General features: G+C 40.7%; 1 protein-coding gene across 13 annotated transcripts in view; it reads left to right on the plus strand.

The window, feature by feature from the left end:
- Positions 1-21,724, plus strand: part of Vps13b (vacuolar protein sorting 13 homolog B) — a 570,082-nt gene that overhangs the window by 336,879 nt on the left and 211,479 nt on the right. For all 13 annotated transcript variants that reach the window (XM_087557395.1, XM_087557397.1, XM_087557399.1 and 10 more), the window contains one exon: positions 17,523-18,210. In XM_087557395.1, the coding sequence (XP_087413521.1) occupies positions 17,523-18,210 (688 nt within the window). The remainder of the gene's footprint in view (positions 1-17,522; positions 18,211-21,724) is intronic.

Consider the following 21,724-nt stretch of genomic DNA (forward strand, 5'->3'; position numbering starts at 1 on the left):
CTTCATAATAGTCCCAAATAATATAAAATATCCTAGTGTGACTTTAACCAAGCAAGTGAAAGATCTGATGACAAGAACTTCGAATCTCTGAAGAAAGAAATTGAGGAAGATCTCAGAAGATGGAAAGATCTTCCAAGCTCATGACAGGATTAATATAGTAAAGATGGCCATTTTGCCAAAAGCAATCTACAGATTCAATGCAATCCCCATCAAAATTCCTACTCAATTCTTTATAGAGATAGAAAGAGCAATTTGCAAATTCATTTGGAATAACAAAAAAGCCAGGATAGCAAAAACTATACTCAACAATAAAAGAACATCTGTGGGAATCACCATCCCTGACTTCAAGCAGTATTACAGAGCAATAGTTATAAAAGCTGTATGTTATTGGTACAGAGACAGGCAGACAGATTAGTGGAACAGAATTGAAGACCCAGAAATGAACCCACACACCTATAGCCACTTGATCTTTCACAAAGGAGCTAAAACCATCCAGTGGAAGAAAGATAGGATTTTCAACAAATGGTGCTGGTTCAACTGGAGGTCAGCATGTAGGAGAATGCAAATTGATCCATTCTTATCACCCTGTACAAAGCTTAAGTCCAAGTGGATCGAGGACCCCCACGTCAAACCAGATACACTCAAAGTAATCGAAGAAAAATTGGGGAAGAGTCTGGAACACATGGGCACTGGGGAAAATTTCCTGAACAAAACACCAATGGCTTAAGCTCTAAGATCAAGAATTGACAAATGGGACCTCATAAAACTGCAAAGCTTTTGTAAAGCAAAAGACACTGTTGTTAGGACAAAATGGCAACCAACAGATTGGGAAAAGATCTTTACCAATCCTACATCCAATAGAGGGCTAATATCCAAAATATACAAAGAACTCAAGAAGTTCGACTCCATTTTTTAATACTCCCTATTAAAAAAATGGGGTATGGAGCTAAACAAAACATTCTCAGCTGAGGATTATTGAACAGCCAAAAAGCACCTAAAGAAATGTTGAACATGTTTAGTCATCAGGGAAATGCAAATCAAAACAACCCTTGAGATTCCACCTCACACCAGTCAGAATGGCCAAGATAAAAAATTCAGGTGACAGCAGATGCTGGTGAGGGTGTGGAGAAAGAGGAACAGTCCTCCATTTTTGGTGGGATTGCAAACTGGTAGAGCCACTCTGGAAATCAGTCTCGAGGTTCCTCAGAAAATTGAACATTATACTACCTGAGGACCCAGCTATACTACTCTTGGGCATATATCCAAAAGATGCTCCAACATACAACAAAGACACATGTTCCACTATGTTTATAGCAGCCTTATTTATAATAGCCAGAAGCTGGAAAGAACCCAGATGCCCTTCAACAGGTGAATGGATTCAAGAAATGTGGTACATCTACACAATGGAGTACTACTCGGGTATCAAAAACAATGACTTCATGAAATTCATAGGCAAGTGGAATGAACTAGAAAATATCATCCTGAGTGAGGTAACCCAATCACAGAAAAACACACATGGTATGCACTCATTGATAAGTGGATATTAGCCAAAAAGCTCAACTTACCCAAGATGCAATCTATAGACCACAGGAAGCTCAAGAAGAAGGATGACCAAAATGCAGGTGCTCCCACTCCTTCTTAAAAGGGGGAAAAATAATCATACAAGGGGATATAGAAGCAAAGTTTAGAGCAGAGACTCAAGGAATGGCCATTCAGAGCCTGACACACATGTGGCCTATATATATATATATATAGCTAGCCACCAAAACCAGATAAGATTGATGAAACTAAAAAATGCATGCGGAAAGGGACTGGATATAGATCTCTCCTGAGAGACACATCCAGAGTACGTCCAATACAGAGGTCAATGCTAGCAGCAAATCATCGAACTGAGAATAGGACCCCCTTGAGGGGAATTAGAGGAAGGACTGAAAGAGTTGAAGGAGCTTGTAACCCCATAAAAACAACAATGCCAACCAACCAGAGCTTCCAGGGACTCTACCCAAAGACTATACACGGACTGACCCAGGGCTCCAACTTTATATGTTGCAGAGAATAGCCTTATTGCGGCACCAGTGGAAGGGAAAGCCCTTGGCCTTGCCAAGGTTGGACCCCCAGTGCAGGGGAACATGGGGAAGGGCAATAAGGGGTATGTACAGGGGGAATACTTGCATAGGGGACGGGGAGGAGAGGGAATGGGGCCTTATGGACAGAAAACTGGGAAGGGGAAAAACCTTTGAAATGTAAGTGAAGAAATATATAATAAAAAATTTAAAAAAAAGAAAAAAGGTAGAAAGTTTCAAATAGACTGGAGGTGGGTAGATTTTGAGATCTGTTCGATAGAAGAATGACTACATTCAACAATAATATATGTTTCAAAATAACCAAGAGAGTAAATTTCAAATGTCTGACCACAAAAGCAACTATTTGCTATGTTAATGAGTTCAATTTCATTATACCATGTTGTGTGTGTATGTATACATGTATGTGTCGATATATCTAACTGCGATTTGTCAGTCAAAAATAATTATAGTCACGTTTGCCAAGAATAGTGATATATATCTTTAATTTCAATATACAATAGGCAGAGCAGGTGAATCTGAGTTTGAGGCTGGCCTGGTCCAATCTAGCAGACAGATATACACTGACACAAAAAATATAAAGCTTTTTGAATTGGGATAGAAAGTATAGAAATAAGGTTTTAGGAAACAGATACTGTAGGGTATGGTTTTAAATGATTTATACAGTGGGTTTAGATGCCCAAATCCTAATTTCATTATCTAATAATTCTATGATTTTTAGCAAATTACATTTTAAAGCTTCAGTTTTTTTATCTTAGAATGTGAGAAATAGTATACAATTTATAGAGTTAGTATATATGATAAAATAGAAAAGAGCCAGTAGTAAATATCACCGGTGTGTTGATATTTTTGCTTCAGAAACTCTGAGGGAACCAATTAGGTTATCATCATTACCATCTTAATCACCCATCTATAGGTACCTATCGTGTGTGCATATTCATACACGAAGCTTATATAAATATATGAGCATACTTCTAAAGCCAGAAGCCTGTGATCTAGTTCGAAGAGAATTGCAATAGAAGGCACTCTTTGCTGCATGCCAGCTCTGTGATAGAGACCACATGTCCTAAAGGATTATAGGAAAGAGAGTTACTGCTGTGAGCTGAGGGAGGATAGGCTTCACAGAGGACAATAACTTTGCAGAGGGTGAGGAATCCACATAAACAGTAACATGGAGGCAGATAGGTGAGTATGAAGATGCAGAATGGGGAATTTCTATCAAAGAGTTGTGAGTAGTGGCGTAATAAGAGAGTTCCCTGAGCTGGTCAGACGCTTAGTGGATGAATGCGTTTGCTGCCTGATGCTGTGAAAGCTCATGAACTCATGTGGTAAAAGAGAAAAGTAATTCCTACAAGCTGTCTTCTGACCTCTGCAAGTGTGCACACACATACATGCACTCAGGCATACACATACCTGTGGACACACATACGCGTGTGTGGGGGGCGGGGGGAGGCAGAGGGAGAGGGAGAAGGAGAAAAAGAGGGAGAGGGAGAGGGGTTGGTTTAGAGAGGAAGTGTCAGAGTAGATGGTTTATCTCACAGGCAGTGGTCTGCCATAACCATAGCCTCTCATTATCTGCCGTCCTTTACCTGTGATGACCACTTTTTCTGTAGTATTGTCTTGTGCTTAGTTTACTTAGAAAGTTTTTGTAGTTCTTGTAGAACAGCATTTCCCAAACAGTAGTACACACAAAAGTTGCTGGCTCTGTCTGTCTGTCTGTCTGTCTGTCTGTCTGTCTGTCTCTCTCTCTCTCTCTCTCTCTCTCTCTCTGTGTGTGTCACACATGCACACATGTGTATGTGTGTGCACATGTATGTGTGTATCAGTGGGCTTCCGCTTTAGCTCACATGTTTGACTTGAGGCTCTAGAATAAGTAAGCACCCTGGAACTTGCTGAAACTTGCTGAATGGCCTACTCAAGAGGCCCTGTTGTAAGCCTGAGTGGCATCAAAAAAAGAGTTGATATTTTTAAACCTGTCACCTAGGTTCTTTCTGGGTGTTGCCTTTCCAACTTTGTCTTCCATTATTCTCACATTACCTTTATAACTATTCAGAAAACTACCTCCTTAAAGTGACTGAAGGTTTTAACTCTCAAAGTTATCCTAATTAAAGTATGCTGCAGTGTGAAATTTCCTGGTGATCTGAATCAAGCTGAGTTGAGCTCTTTAGAACGTTTTCCTTGTTTCACATACAAATATGTGGACGAGTACAGTGCTAATTTCCACAGAAAGGCAAAGGGCAAGCAAGGTGTTTCCTAGTGCATAGAAATGGCAATAATGGTCTAGAAATGTTCTCTCCCCTTGGTTACTTTTCATTTCAGGACCTTTACAGTATTTTTTTCAAACTACTAATAATGAATGACAGAAGAGCATATAGCCTTAGTTCAGTTTGCATTTGATTTTTTTTTTAGGAGAAGCACCCCACCAACTGAGTAATCGTTGGAGCTCCTGTTACTAGGTCAATGATTTCATTTTTTGAATTCTATTCCTTAGAAGGTTCAACCTTTATTTTCTATTTAATTGAGTATTTATTTACATTTCAAATGTTATTCCCTTTCCCGGTTTCCTGTGGATAAGCTCCCTAACCCCTTCCCCTCCCCTTCTATAAGGGTCTTCCCCTCCCCATCCACCCCCCCCCCCTTTAGCCCTCACCTCTCCTGCCAATGACATTCCCCTACACTGGGGGGTCTAACCTTGGCAGGACCAAGGGCTTCTTCCATTGGTGCCCATCAAGGCCATCCTCTGCTACATATGCAGCTGGAGCCATGGGTCTGTCCATGTGTAGTCTTTGGGTAGTAGTTTAGTCCCTGGGAGCTCTTGCTGGTTGGCATTGGTTGCAAGCCCCTTCAGCTCTTTCAATCCTTTCTCTAATTTCTCCAGTGAGGTCCTGTTCTCAGTTCAGTGGTTTGCTGCTAGTATTCTCTCTGTATTTGACATGCTCTGGCTGTGTCTCTCAGGAGACAGCTATATCCGATTCCTGTCAGCATGCACTTCTTAGCTTCATCCATCTTATCTAGTTTTGGTGGATATATATATATATATGCCACATGTGGGGCAGGCTCTGAACAGCCATGGCGCTCGCAGGTAGATTTGCTGAAGGAGGCAGAGACAGGAGGATCATGAGTTCGAGGCCAACCTGAGCTTTACATTTGATCTTCTTTAGGAAGTTAGAGGGTAGCCAGGAAAGTTTGCAAATGAGCCTTAGTTTTGCATACTTGGTAGATTTTGGTATGTCAGCCAGATAACAAATCCCTGAGGGTTGAGCTACTTTAAAGAAATTGGTGTTAGCTGAACCAAGTTTATTTGGTAAATAGTAACAAAAGTTAATTTGGTATTTTGTTAAGGAACTCTATTCTGTCAGGCACTGATAACTGCTACTAGGTGAAATTCATTGTGAATATGCTCAACTTAGTCTGCATATTGGAAATTAATTTTGGAGCATGCTAATTTTTTGCTTCATTTCCATGAATTCTATAATTTCTTTAAATAATTATATGTGATTTATCTGATAATCAAATAAGAATTTATATATACTTATCAGTAGACATTTATTCAAGTTCAGCTACAGTTATGTTAAGCTCATAGTTGTAAGGCAGAAGCCCACTGGAATATTTAATAACCAGTCTCGTACATTGCTCCAGAAGCTAAACACATATTTTTGTTTGACTCCTACAGAGAATGCATAGGCTCAGTAAACTTTCATTTGCTTCAGGGTTAGGGCTGACTCCATCTTAAAGCAAGTTTATGAGAGTGGCTGATGTGATACAGTTGTTTCTAGTAAAATCAGACTAGCTCTAAGGAGCCAATCTAGGTCAGTCTCTGAGTAAATCTATGAGAAACAGACTCCAGCTCAGACACCACTGTAAAGCCTGATCTAATGAGCACTTGCAGCTGACTTAATCCTATTGCAGATCTTTAAGCAGCCATGGGACAAAATGGTTTCCACATTGTCATCAGTGGAAAGAGCTCTAGATTTTATCACCAGAAAGAATACATACCTTGTACACACAGTAGCCACTTTTAAAGAATTAACATCATGATCCTTTCTAAGCCAGGTTGTTCCTGATGCAAACCCTGATTAAAGTGCCTAGAATGTGTTGTTTTGTTTTCTTAAAACCTGAGTTCATTAAGAAATGACAACGTGTCAAACTTAGAACTCTGAATATAATGTAAAGAATTAGATCTACATACAATGGCCAAGCTACTCTGATTCCTTATGCATGGCAGAGGCATATAATTAGACCTGGAGAGGTGATGAGAACTGGCCCTGAGTTCAGACCCTGCAGTGCCAACTTGTCCTTAGTACTAGTTTGTTTTCATGAGCTTAGGAATTCCTGAAAGTAAGTTTGGGCTATGCAAGCTTACGAGTAAGGGAAAATAGCATAAAAGGTAGATGTTGTTTGACCCCACCCCCTTGTTTTTCTTTCTGGTCTACCATTTTGAAACACCAATAATGATCCAAGGGTTATAGTCCATTACCACTAGGCTCAGCCCTCTTCCTGATTTACAACACAGATTAGACCACACATGGCAATAAAACTCAACTTGACTGAGCTACCTCCATATCGCAGCTAGTGCAGCAGTGTTGGGAGCTGTGAGGATGTGAATGGAAAATAGTGGGCAGGCGTGGGCAGTCACAGTACAGAGACCTGTGACCATCACCTCTTGAGTGGAAACTGACTCTAGTACATTGCTGTGTCTGTTCTGCATGATGAGTATCCTTTGTGCTGTTTTTTTTTTTTTTTAATACTTGCCTCATTGTTGACAAAACTTGTCCTTGATGGGACAGTTACATTGTGTGGGATTTTGTGTAACATCTGGCTTAGAGAAAATAAAGCATAAAAAATTAGTTTTATTCTACTCTATGATATTCAAGTTTATACCTTGATTCTTTATTAAGTTTCAGTTTTGTTGTAGTTAGTCTCATGTAGCCATAGGCTAGCCTAGAACTTTGCTAAAAAGGATGACCTAGAACTCTGAATCTTCTTGCCTTTGCATTCCGTGCTGTGATAACAGCATGCACCACCACCACGAGCTTTAGTTTACTTTAAATAAAAAATATCATTGACTGGGTTCAATGGAGAAAACGTTTTACACCAAAGTCCAATTATTCTATGCTTTTTTAAAAACATTTTCTATTTTTCTATTGAATATTTTATGTATTTACATGTCAAATGTTATCCCTTTTCCCAGTTCCCCCTTCTCCCATGTCCTCCTCCCCTCCTTCTGTGAGGATGTCCCCCTTCCCACCCACCCACTCCTTCCTCTACACCCTGGCATTCCCCTACAATGGGCAAAAGAGCCTCCACAGAATGAACCAAGGGTTTTTCCTCCTATTGATGCCAGACAATGCCATCCTCTGCTACATATGTAGCTGGAGCCATGGGGTCCTCTTTGGTTAGTGGTTTAGTCCCTAGGAGCTCTGAGGGGTCTGGTTGGTTGATATTCTTGTTTTTCCTATGGGGTTGCAAATCCATTCAGTTCCTTTAGTCTCTTCTCTTAACTCCTCCATTGGGGTCCCCTTGTTCAGTCCAATGGTTAGCTGCAAGCAGCCTCATATGTATCAGTAGGACTCTGGCAGAGCCTCTCTGGCATCCATATCAGGCTCATGTCAGCAAGCACTTCTTGGCATCAGCAATAGTGACTGGGTTTGGTGACAGCATATGGGATGGATCCCCAGGTGGGGCAGTCTCTGGATGACCTTTCCTTCAGTCTCTGCTCCACTTTTTGTCCCTGTATTTCCTCCCTTGAGTATTTTGTTCTCTCTTCTAAAAAGAACTCAAGCAGGGTTGGGGATTTAGCTCAGCGGTAGAGCGCTTGCCTAGCGAGCGAAAGGCCCTGGGCCCTGGGTTCGGTCCCCAGCTCCGGAAAAAAAAAAAATAATGCAAAAAGAACTCAAGCATCCACATTTTGGTCTTCCTTCTTCTTGAGCTACATATGGTCTGTGAATTGTATCTTAAGTATTCCAAGCTTTGGGTCTAATATCTACGTGTGCATACCATGTGTGCTTTTTGTGACAGGATTACCTTACTCAGGATGGTATTTTCTAGATCTATTCATTTACCTATGAATTTCATGAGGTCATTGTTTTTGATAGCTGAGTAGTACTCCATTGTGTAGATGTACCATATTTTCTGTATCTATTCCTCTGTTGAAGAAAATCTGGGTTCTTTCCAGCTTCTAGCAATTATAAGTAAGGCTGCTATGAACATAGTGGAGCACGTGTCTTTTTTATATGTTGGGACATCTTTTGGATGTATGCCCAGGAGTTGTATAGCTGGGTCCTCAGGTAGTGCTATGTCCAATTTTCTGAGGGACCCCCCAGACTTAATCTGTGCTTTTTAAAACATTTCCTACCATATCACTGAGTTGAAATAGCAATTCCCCAAAATATTTTCTGATCTGTAATACTCAATCATTAGAAGTATAAAAATATACTCGTTTCTTGATAAAATTAGTACAATTTGCTATTTACCTAAAGTTCCCAATGTGGATAATCATTGTATTAAAGTCCAGTAACTACCTCTTCCAGTCCTGGCATGCCGTTCTATTTCCTATCTATTTGAATAGGGAAGCACATGATTTTTTTTTCAACTTTATAAATACACTCATTTGTCATTCAGTATGCTTTAACCACTCCTCATTTTAACAGCATTTGATTTGGAAAGGCAGACATGATGTTTACTTGTTTGAGAGCACTGCTAAGTTTTAGTCAGGGCATAAATCAGGATACAGTAATATACAGATTTGATTGAAACTTTGATGGTTTTACACTTGACTTTTTTATAATTTATAAGATGTGGAAAATGAACTCATAATTGGAAAAAGCTATTTTGATCCAGGTCAAAGTCTGATTGATGCCTGACGAAGGACGTGTCAATGCTATGTCACACTCCCTCAGTTACCAAAGGCGGGATTCCAGGCATGTGCACCTGCACCTAGCTAAGCTTGTAGCAGGCTTTTTCCTGCCTCATAGTGACCACTGAACACAGAAATGAAGTGCAGTTGAAATAGAAGCTACATTTCCCCTCATTTTCATTAGAGCAAAAATGTAGTCCTTGCAAATACTCAAGAGTTTGCTTTCTACACATTTCTTCTTGTAATACATTTGAAAATATATTTATAGCACTTGTATTATTCAAGCTGGTGTGTGTGTGTGTGTGTGTGTGTGTGTGTGTGTGTGTGTGTGTGTGTTGGGTTTGAGTTTTGGCATTGTTCCTGTCCCCCACCTCCTAGATGTCAGGAGTGTATTAATGTGCCACCACACCTGGCTGGGGTTGATTTTCAGTGTGATTTTAAAAATGCTCCTATGACCTAACAAGAAGCTTCAACCTGACTTGTCTTTTCTATTCCAAAGTGCCATGGAAAAGCGTCTTATTAAAATAAGGAGAAATGACTGCACTTCGTTGCTTAATGTTGTCCCTTGCCCCATGTGGTTTTAGTGCCTTCTGAGGCACTGAGGCTCAGCAGACTGCAGTTTGAACTAGTAAACATGTTATATTAAGAAGAAGAAGTCACTCCAGTCCCTCTTTCTTGAACTCCAGCTTTCAGCACCATAATGCAGTGCTGTGGACGGGTAGGGAAATTCACTGAAGTCATCTAAGAAATAAACTAGCAGAGTGCTGTGCTTTCCTAGCTATTGAAAACCTTAAACTGAGACCTACTGATAGTGAAACTGTAGAACCCCTGTGATTTAAGGACCATCTGGTTGTGCTCATGGCTTTAAAGCTGTTATCTCCACATAAAATTTCAGAATCCTATACTTTTTTTCACCAAACTATCCATTTTTAAGCCACAAATATTTTCCCATCTCTTTCAGATTTTATCTAAAAGTATATTTTAACAGTATTTTAAAAGTTCTTAAACAATAACAATTTATCTTGATGGATGGCATGCTGTGTTTTTTCATTTTATTTTAATTAGCCATTGTGGAACCAAATTCCCTTTTGTTTTAGTCTTTGGAATATTGTTTAATTATTGTTATCATGCCAGATATCTCAAAGGTTATTTTACCAATACAGTCTCATTTAACATAACCCATATGGAATCAATAGTCTAGTTTCCTAAAGTGAATGCTTGGAAAATCTTACATTCACATGTTAAGAGTACACATCCTTTCCTCATTAGTTGGAAAGTACAGGGATTTTGGCACAGGTTCTGTGTGGAAGCATTGTGCAGCTTTTATATGGATTTTGTTTTTAGCCTTTGATGACACTGTTTAGAATAGGAAGTATCTAATAAGTAAAGCATTTTGTCTCAAGTGCTGCCAGTGTGTTTAATATATGCCTGGAGGTCTGAAACATTATCTTCTTCACTACAGTAATATGCATTTAATTCTCTGAAAGCAGAAGGTCCAACTTTTAAAAGGGACGCAAAGTACATTTTCAAACAGAATAATTCAAAACATATGGAACAGGGGACCAGAGTTATGTACAGTTGGTTTTTATGGTTTAATCATGATCATGTTAATGCACACCAGTAGCTAATTAAAGAAAACTTTTATTGTCCATTTTAACTAAGTTAGGTAAGGAGTGGGGGAGCCGGTGATCTGTGGTGCTCAGAGATGCACACTGCACTCCCCACAGCACACAGGAACGACGCAGGGTTGGCCTCAGACTGATTTACGTTGTGAACTCTTTGTCTTTTCAGATGAGTGGTAAATTTGATGAGGCCCAGGTTTAAGGCCCAACACATACAATGAATCATAAAATAGTCCTAACAGTGGGCCAGCTCTTCCTCAACAGGATGGATAAATCCACAGTGAGATGGTGACAAAGTGTTGGACTTTCAAATATGCCTCCATATCCACCTTATTGTGATACTAAAATGATTCAGATGCTTGCAGAAAGAGTCAGGCTTGTGCAGTGCTCCCATTGCAAGGATTAGTTCCTAATACTGAGTCAGGCTTGTGCAGTGTTCCCATTTCAAAGATTAGTTCCTAATAGTCAGGCTTGTGCAGTGCTCCCATTGCAAGGATTAGTTCCTAATACTGACAGATTTGGGGCTCTTTTTTTTTCCCCAGTGAGATCCAGTCTTTTATTTCTGGGTCACTGGTTCAAATTCCATTCTGGTCAGTAGTGAGCAGAATTAGCTACCAGATGAATTCTGTTCAGTAACCCGTGTGTCTTGAGCAGATAGCTGCCACCTTGCCCCTACCATTTACCTCCATCTCAAGACTTCAGGGACATGTCCTGGAGCCTGTTGTGTAACTCTCCGTGCAGACTGGATGGGTGTTTGTGTTCTCATGTTAACACCTATAGGAGCAATTAATATGCTTGTTCTCAGAGAGACAAGATTTTAAACATCAGTGTGTGAGTCGGAAACAAATTCTGCATTCATGAAGCCTGCGTATTTCCAGGTGTTCATCTGGGGCTGACTTTCCTGGTCGAGAGAACAAGGATAGCTTTTGAAGAGGGAACTCTCACTTGGAGGTATATTTGAAATTTTGACAGAATGACACAGAGCTTGAAAAGTTAAGCTGTTACTTGAGAGCAAGGAACCATTTTAACTTACTTCCTAAATTATATTTGTTCTTGTATTCCAAGAATACTAGTGAGGTGTTTTCTTTTACTTATAAACTGTCAGCTTTCTCCTCATGGCCCTATTGAATAACCTCCTTCTGCCTCAGTTGGTAGCAATCCTCTCTCAAAAGATGACAGCATTTAGGAAAGACAGTGTATATAATATGCTTGCTCTGTAACAAGCAGCAATCACTCACACCTGTTCACACTGCTGAGGCAGACTGTAGTATAAGGAATCAGTGTGCAAGGGAGAAAGCGGGGCAGCACCCGGAAGGGTTGCAGACGTTTCTATGAAGAGGGAGGGAGTTGTTTTAACCTATCAGCCATAAAGCGTTGGATTCCTGTTTTCAGTGCAGCACCTCGTGCAGTGCTCTGTTGCATGTGAATACTACAGTTTAAGGAGGCCATCCAGAGACCAAGGATTGCTTACCGTATGCTTAGCTCACAATACAGAGCATGCACAATCCCAAAAGCTTCATGAGTCTGTGAAAGACATTACAAAGCTCAGTATTGGGAAGTCTTCAAAACCATGCATCTGCATCTTGACAATCATTAATTCAGTCTGCTATGTGATTTGTTTTCATTTGCTAGTATAGGAAGAACAATTACCACTGCACATTTAAGGATCCTCTTCGATATGTTGAGGACTTATCCCTACTTATCATTCTATCTAGGAGTTCTTCACTTGGTAAAAACTACAGACCTTTAGCACCTGCCTAGTTTAGGGAATTTTCTCTGTGCCAGGCACTGCTACTTTCTAAAGTAGACTGCATTTTGAAATCCTCAGACCAACACTGTGAAGAATAATTAACTCTGTCTTATGAATATCCGTATAAAGGTTTACAGTCGTCCAAAGTATAGGACTTGGTCTCCCATTTGTCTGACTCAAAGAACTATATATATAGCTATACACCACTATAACTTATCTGTAGGAATACTCTGAAAGTATGTGTACCATTAAATGTTCTCCTCACAGGAGTGTGAATATGGAGTATGATGTATATCAGACTAGATGGTATAGCCTGCTGAACATGTAGTGAGTGTGTGTGTGTGTGTGTGAAATTGTGTGTGTATTATGTCGTGTGTGTGTGTGTGTGTGTGTGTGTGTGTGTGTGTGTGTGTGTCTTATGTCCCATTGTTTTGGGTCCTGATTAACTAAAAATCATAAAAGAAAATAATACAATGGAGAAAGGTAGTGAATACAAAATGTAAATGGCTGTGGGTGCAAAAGTGTACTGTTTACTGTAACCCTGTTATAAGCATCAGTACACACTAAAGTTAGGATACAGTTCAAAAATAAGGGTTCTCTCCCTTGAAAGCCTCCGTGCATCCACACGGCCATCTGCTAGTCAAGTCCTTGGAGTCACTGTAGTTCGACAGCCTGGTCAAAGAGGAACCGGTGACTTAGAGCTAGACTTATTTCTTCATTTAATTGTATCCCAGCCTTCCTTGCTTCTAAGTTGTCACCACAGAAAACAGTGAAAATAGTGTCATAATAAATTATTGTAATTATTGTTACATAATAAAGTATTGTGTAGTGTGTGCTACAGGTGTGTGTACCAGGCTGTACTGTTATATGATGGCAGTACTTACACATCATGTCATATCACATAAATGTAAGAAATCCATTGTTCAGTGAAATTAGCATAACCAGGACATCACAATGGAACAGAACATTTTCAGTCCCACAATTTAGTGGAAACTGGTGTATATGCAGTCCATCATCTAACCATATTGTTCTAATAATATATGATATTAACACCACAATTCAGTATGATAGAACTTTATATTTTAGCATGGTATAATTTATGCTGTACTAGAATTATGAGAAGTATTAAGATTACCAAGAAGAGAACATATTGATGGATGACTCTTAGCCACCTGCTTCCAGCTCAGTGAAGTGCTGTGGTTAGACAAGAGCACAGTGTAGACAGATTGACTTGAGGACAAGAGCACCGTTTGGATCAAGTAACTTCAGAAAACAGTGCCATCAATGGGAGGAGAAGCCCTTGGTCCTGCCAAGGCTCGACACCTCCCCTCCAATGTAGGGCAATGTCAGAGCGGGAAAGGGGCAAGGGATGGGTGGATGGGCTAGGGGAGTTATGGTCAGGAAACCGGGAAAGGGAATAACATTTGAAATGTAGATAAAAAATATCCAATTAGAGTGTTTAATGGTACACATTAGAGTGCCCTCTAAGGGTAGGGTTACGTTGTTTGGTTTCAAATATGTTAAGTCTTTGTGTTTCTCAGCACTATAGAATCAAGATAAAAATTGTTGGGAAAGTTCCTAAGTGTGTCCTCATTATCATTGATTAAGTTATTTATATTTTACAGTGTGTCTTTGGGAGTCAGCTTACACTAGTTTGTAGCATTTGGCAAAATATTTTTAGCCAGTCAAATTAGAATATAATAACTGATAAATAACACTTAGGAGATACACTGTGCCTTAAGAATATTTCTCCATTCCAAGTTGTCTTGGATCCTAGTGCAATCCTTTGAAAAGGTGATTGGAAACACTCAATAACTTAAATATTTTCATACTATTAACATCTGAGAGCTTATTTAGAATTTCTCATTAATTCTTGTAGATGTGTCTTAGCAAGAATAAAACCCCAAATTATAATTATGTGGGACTCATTGAAAAGTATGTCATGACATTAAATGAAATGGTGCATGCTTTTTACAGGCTCTTTTAAGACAGTACAGGAGACAGACAGACAAAAGACTGACTGTGCGACTGTGTGCCCGAGGCCAGTGTGACTGCACAGAGGTCACAGCAGGTGTGAGCTACGTAACGAGACCCTGCCAAAGAGAGAAATAACTGACAAGGGTGATACCTTGTCGTCTAGAAATGGGCTTTCAGCTTCCTCTGTAATATGATTATAACCACAAAGGAGACTGAGTAGAGGGAAGCTGTTGAGTAACACAGCTGATGACACTTGCTAGTGCATAGGGAATAATGAATAGGGGGTTTGTGTTTCTCGTGTAGTGTTTTTGATTTCCCATATTTATATGGATTAGTCTCTATCACTTCAAATAAAACCAAGTGAGTGTCCAGTGCCAGCTAGGTTGTTAGCATATCCCAGGAGAAGCAGAGGGTCTCAGAGGGACTTTGCCCATCCGCTGCCACCACAGTCCTTTCTTCTCCACAAGGCGTCATTCATCAGTGGGAAGTCTACCCTCGGAGGCCTTCATAACTGGAGTGTTGACTTGACAGCTCACCTTTACCCTCCTCCCAAGTCCTGTTGTAGAAAAAGAAAAAGTCACATCTTTCTAAGTGCCATCCACTTTTTTTTTCTTTTTGGCTTTTAACAAGTGTTGAATATATATATATATATATATATTATTAACTTGAGTGTTTCTTATTTACATTTCGAGTGTTATTCCCTTTCCCAGTTTCTGGGCAAACGTCCCCGTAAACCCTCCCCCTCCCCTTCTTTATGGGTGTTCCCCTCCCCATCCTCCCCCATTGCCGCCCTCCCCCCAACAATCACGTTCACTGGGGGTTCAGTCTTAGCAGGACCCAGGGCTTCCCCTTCCACTGGTGATCTTACTAGGATATTCATTGCTTCCTATGAGGTCAGAGTCCAGGGTCAGTCCATGTATAGTCTTTAGGTAGTGGCTTAGTCCCTGGAAGCTCTGGTTGCTTGGCATTGTTGTACATATGGGGTCTCGAGCTCCTTCAAGCTCTTCGAGTTCTTTCTCTGATTCCTTCAACGGGGGTCCTATTCTCAGTTCAGTGGTTTGCTGCTGGCATTCGCCTCTGTATTTGCTGTATTCTGGCTGTGTCTCTCAGGAGCGATCTACATCCGGCTCCTGTCAGTCTGCACTTCTTTGCTTCATCCATCTTGTCTAATTGGGTGGCTGTATATGTATGGGCCACATGTGGGGCAGGCTCTGAATGGGTGTTCCTTCTGTGGCTGTTTTAATCTTTGCCTCTCTCTTCCCTGCCAAGAGTGTTCTTGTTCCCCTTTTAAAGAAGGAGTGAAGCATTCACATTTTGATCATCCGTCTTGAGTTTCATTTGTTCTAGGCATCTAGGGTAATTCAAGCATTTGGGCTAATAGCCACTTATCAATGAGTGCATACCATGTGTGTTTTTCTGTGATTGGGTTACCTCACTCAGGATGATATTTTCCAGTTCCAACCATTTGCCTACGAATTTCATAAAGTCATTGTTTTTTATAGCTGAGTAATATTCCATTGTGTAGATGTACCACATTTTCTGTATCCATTCCTCTGTTGAAGGGCATCTAGGTTCTTTCCAGCTTCTGGCTATTATCAATAAGGCTGCTATGAACATAGTGGAGCACGTGTCTTTTTTATATGTTGGGGCATCTTTTGGGTATCGATCCATGCTTATCATCCTGTACAAAGCTTAAGTCCAAGTGGATCAAGGACCTCCACATCAAACCAGATACACTCAAACTAATAGAAGAAAAACTAGGGAAGCATCTGGAACACATGGGCACTGGAATAAATTTCCTGAACAAAACACCAATGGCTTATGCTGTAAGATCAAGAATCGACAAATGGGATCTCATAAAACTGCAAAGCTTCTGTAAGGCAAAGGACACTGTGGTTAGGACAAAACGGCAACCAACAGATTGGGAAAAGATCTTTACCAATCCTACAACAGATAGAGGCCTTATATCCAAAATATACAAAGAACTCAAGAAGTTAGACCGCAGGGAAACAAATAACCCTATTAAAAAAAAGGGCTATAGAGCTAAACAAAGAATTCACAGCTGAGGAATCCCGAATGGCTGAGAAACACCTAAAGAAATGTTCAACATAGTCATAAGGGAAATGCAAATCAAAACAACCCTGAGATTTCACCTCACACCAGTGAGAATGGCTAAGATCAAAAACTCAGGTGACAGCAAATGCTGGCGAGGATGTAGAGAAAGAGGAACACTCCTCCATTGTTGGTGGGGTTGCAGACTGGTACAACCATTCTGGAAATCAGTCTGGGGTTCCTCAGAAAATTGGACATTGAACTGCCTGAGGATCCAGCTATACCTCTCTTGGGCATATACCCATCCACTTACTTAGTGACAGTCTTTGCCCTCAAAATCTGAATATCTTATAGTTTCCCTCTTTCTAAAAACTATACAAAATTCTACAAACCAGTTTTATGATAAGATGAAAAACAGTGTACCCTGAGCCCAGGTGGAATCAGTGTTCACCAGTGGTTACCCCAGTTGGTAGCTGAAGTCATTTATTGCATTATTTGGAAGATTATTGTAAGACTACTAACGTAATTTGGGGAAATTTTTTTTCTTTTTTTTCCATCTTTATTAACTTGGGTATTTCTTATTTACATTTCAAATGTTATTCCCTTTCCAGGTTTTCAGGCCAACATCCCCCTAACGCCTACCCCTCCCCTTCTACATGGGTATTCCCCTCCCCATCCTCCCCCCATTACCACCCTCCCCCCAAGAATCCCGTTCACTGTGGGTTCAGTCTTGGCAGGACCAAGGGCTTGGGGAAACATTTTTAATGGCTGATTTATTTTATTAATATAAAGTAAGAAATACTGACACTCTGAAATACATTTTAATCAAGGAGATGCACATTTGATATTTGTTCTCAAGAATTCCTTGGCATGGTGTCAGGCATGTAACCTCAGCTGTTGGGAGACTGAGCATAAGGATTGCTGTGAATCTCAGACCAATCTGGAAAACATAGAGCCCAGGCTAAGGAGCATGAACCATTCTCAGAACAAGGAAAAAATTTCCTGTGGATTATGAGGCAATTTTTTTCTTGGAAATGGGCATCCACTTAGCTTTTATGATTATGGCTTTAAGTTATACTAAACTCATTATAAGTTCCTTTAAACAGCATGTTTATATAACATTGTTCATGTAGTGACCCTTGATGCATAACCACTTTGACATATTTGCTTTTTTTTTCTTACAGATCTCTAAACACGAACAGAAGAAAGCAGATACATTTGATGCAGGCACAGCCGAAACCTCTTCTGGATGCAGTGGTGCTCAGGACAGTGGCATTGGCAGTGACAGTGTTAGAATCCGCATTGTGCAAATAGAGCAGCACAGTGGTGCCAGTCAGCACCGCATCGCCCGCCCCTCCCACCAGTCATCCATTGTGAAAAATCTTAACTTCATTCCCTTCGACATATTTATTACTGCCAGCAGGATCTCCCTAATGACCTATTCCTCTGTGGCCTTACCGAAATGCAAATTACCAGAACAGAAGGAAGGTGGAAAAACAGGCAAGAGTTCCTTAAATCTCCCAGAAGTTGATTCTGATGCAGCTAAGCCTAACCAGGCGTACATTTCCATGGCGACTGCTGAAGATCCCTTAAGCACTAGTACTTCTTTTTCTTCAGGGAAGAAGATAAGGGTTCTCTCCCTTGAAAGCCTCCATGCATCCACACGGCCATCTGCTAGACAAGCCCTCGGGGTCACTGTAGTTCGGCAGCCGGGTCGAAGAGGAACTGGTGACTTAGAGCTAGACTTGTTTCTTCATTTAATTGTATCCCAGCCTTCCTTGCTTCTGAGTTGTCACCACAGGAAACAGAGAATGGAAATATCCATCTTTGATGCAACGCTTAAAGGTGTAGCCTCGGACTACAAATGTGCAGGTAAGAGCCTTGAAGTATATTTGAGTATAGTATTAAGTTACTTCCTCTTTCAAGATTTAGCAAATGAGAAACAGCTGACAGACCAGATATACCTTCTCTTCCCTACAGCATGTGGTAAATACATGCCTGTAACTGAATTGAGTTTAAGAAAATGTTGGGGAAATATATCAACGTTTAAATTAGTGTTTTCAATGTGCCTGTGAACAGTCTTTTTCAGTAGTTGTATGAAGCGGGCTCTTTCTCGTCTGTAGGTGTACTGCAGTTTGTAGTGTTCGGGAACCATAGCTATTAGTAGTAATTAGTAGGTAGACCATGCACAGTAGTATAATTGTTCAAAAAAATAGCAAGAAGCTATTATAGTGTTCATTTAATCATCTCACTTGAATTTATATACAACCAGGAAAGATTATCAGAGTACAATATTGAAAGACATACTTTTATTAACCAAACAAAACGTAAAGGGCTTTTTCAAATTAGAGATTTGGCAAGAAACACTTGTGTGTGTAGCTGTGTCTCTGACTGGCAGCAGACACTAGGTAGCTGGGTCTCGTATTCAGGACTTGAAGAAGAACCCAGAAAGCACATAGTAAGTAGACATGTTGCTATCACACCTAATAGATTGAAACCAGCAGTGAGGCATTTGAAGAGCTGGTGTGATCTGCAAGTTAGACTGTTTAATTCTTGGCATTAAAGGGATCCTTTGAATTCTTTTCCCATTAATTGTTTTAGTATTGACACAGCAAAAGCAATTTGAGGGCAGGAAGGATTTTTGGCCCATGGTTTGACAGGTTCCATACAGTCCATCATGACAGTAATGGACCACAAAAGGAGGCGGGCACCTCTTTATTCCCCTTTTATGTTTATTTGAAACTCCACCTTGTCCCTAGGATGTACCTCTCCTATTCAAGGTAGAGCTTCCCTCCTCAGTTAACTCTGGGAAGGCCTCACTTCAGAGTCTTGAACTGGCAGCTCATACTAGACTCCTAAAAGTATTCTCCTGTAAGGAACTTTTAAACCACTGGCGCTTTGAATCAGCCATGCTGAGTATTTATACCATGATGTTGGCAAATGCTATCCAACAGTTCTACTGTCGTGAAAACCATTTGTTAACATTACCTGCAACCACTGCCTTCTTCTTCAGACATCCCATTACTGAGTGCCTATCACAGAACAGAACCTCAAGGCACTGGAGAAGTTCCTAGTGCTGAGTTAGTAGCACTTGTATGATGTAAGGACTTCTGCCTACTGGACAGATGCCTCTTTATGGTACTGATTAGCATTACTTGGATCTTAGTATGAGAGTGGAAGAGTAAATCTTCCTTCCTAGAACCTCCTTAAGGTCACTTAGCTATCTCTTATATTGGTAGGTGTCTTTAATGGCTCTGCTAAGAGCTAATGGGAAAGACTGGGGAATAGGAGTTGGGGAGGGTCCGATAAGAACATCCACGGTCTCTTCCCAAACTTGCATTGTAGATGCCGAAATAACATCTCAGAAGATCATTTTCTTTGCGTACTTGAAGCTCAACCTAACCTATGGTTATGGGTGGGTGTGTGTGTGTGTGTGTGTGTGTGTGTGTGTGTGTGTGTGTGTGTGTATCTGTCTGTCTGTCTGATCTGTGTGTGTGTGTCTGTGTGTGTGTCTCTGGTGCTGGGGACTCTCCCACGGAGATCTCTTGCCGGGCTAGGTGCTTCCGCTGCCCCCAGCTGCCAGTCCTTCTCCTTTCTGCTGCTGCCTGCCTCTTAGGTTGCTCAGGTCTGGCTGAGCCAGCTGGAGACTGACTAGCCAGTGAAGGGTGCAGGGAAGCTTCTGGTGGCAATTTAAAGGAGAGCAGATCTCTTCCCCAAGAGGAGGTGTTACAGCTTTTTTTTTTAATTATTTTTATTAGATATATTTCTTTACTTACATTTCAAATAGTATTCCCTTTCCCAGGTTCCTGTCCATAAGCCCACTTTCCCACCCCCTCCCCCAAACAAGTGTTCCCTTCATCTACCTCCCTTACCAGCCCCCCCCCAACATTCCCCTGCACTGGGGGTCCAACTTGGCAGGACCAAGGTCTTCCCCTTCCACTGGTGCCCCAACAAGGCTATTCTCTGCTACATATGCAGTTGGAGCCCTGGGTCAGTCCATGTATAGTCTTTTGGTAGTGGATTAGTCCCTGGAAGCTCTGGTTGGTTGACATTGTTGTTCTTATGGGGTTGCAACCTCCTTCAGCTCTTTCAGTCCTTCCTCTAATTCTCCTAAGCGGGGTCCTGTTCTCAGTTCAATGATTTGCTGCTAGCATTGACCTCTGTATTAGACATGATCTTGATGTGTCTCTCAAAAGAGATCTTTATCCAGTCCCTTTCAGCATGTACTTTTTAGCTTCATCAATCTTATCTAGTTTTGGTGGCTGTATATATATGGGCCACATGTGGGACAGGCTCTAAATGGCCATTCCTTGAATTACTGCTCTAAACTTTACTTCCATATCTCCTCCTATGGATTTTTTTTTCCTTTCAAGAAGGAGTGGGAGCAGGGTTGGGGATTTAGCTCAGTGGTCGAGCGCTTGCCTTGCAAGCGCAAGGCCCTGGGTTCGGTCCTCAGCTCTGAAGGAAAAAAAAAAAAGGAGTGGGAGCATCCGCATTTTGGTCATCCTTCTTCTTGAGCTTCCTTTGGTCTGTGGATTACATCTTGAGTAATTTAAGCTTTTGGGCTAATATCCACTTATTCAATGAGTGCAAACCAAGTGTGTTTTTCTGTGATTGGGTTACCTCACTCAGGATGATATTTTCTAGTTCATTCCACTTGCCTATGAATTTCATGAAGTCATTGTTTTTGATAGCTGAGTAATATTCCATTGTGTAGATGTACCACATTTTTTTAATCCATTCCTCTGTTGAAGGGCATTGGGTTCTTTCCAGCTTCTGGCTATTATAAATAAGGCTGCTATGAACATAGTGGAGCATATATCTTTGTTGTATGTTGGAGCATCTTTTGGGTATATGCCCAAGAGAAGTATAGCTGGGTCCTCAGGTAGTGCAATGTCCAATTTTCTGAGGAACCTCCAGACTGATTTCCAGAATGATTGCTCAATTCTTTATAGAGAGAGAAAGAGCAATTTGCAAATTGATTTGGAATAACAAAAAAGCCAGGATAGCGAAAACTGTACTCAACAATAAAAGAACTTCTAGGGGTTGGGGATTTAGCTCAGTGGTAGAGCGCTTGCCTAGCAAGCGCAAGGCCCTGGGTTCGGTCCCCAGCTCCGAAAAAAAGAAAAGGAAAAAAAAAAAAAAGAACTTCTAGGTGAATCATCATCCCTGACTTCAAGCTGTATTACAGAGCAATAGTTATAAAAACTGTATGTTATTGGTACAAAGACAGGCAGAAAGATTAATGGAACAGAATTGAAGACCCAGAAATGAACCCACACACATATGATCACTTGATGTTGGACAAAGGAGCTAAAACCATTCAATAGAAGAAAGATAGGATTTTCAACAAATGGTGCTGGTTCAACTGGAGGTCAACATGTAG

The sequence above is a fragment of the Rattus norvegicus genome, chromosome 7 (assembly GCF_021556685.1).
Source record: "Rattus norvegicus strain SHRSP/BbbUtx chromosome 7, alternate assembly SHRSP_T2T, whole genome shotgun sequence".
Lineage (NCBI taxonomy): Eukaryota > Metazoa > Chordata > Mammalia > Rodentia > Muridae > Rattus > Rattus norvegicus.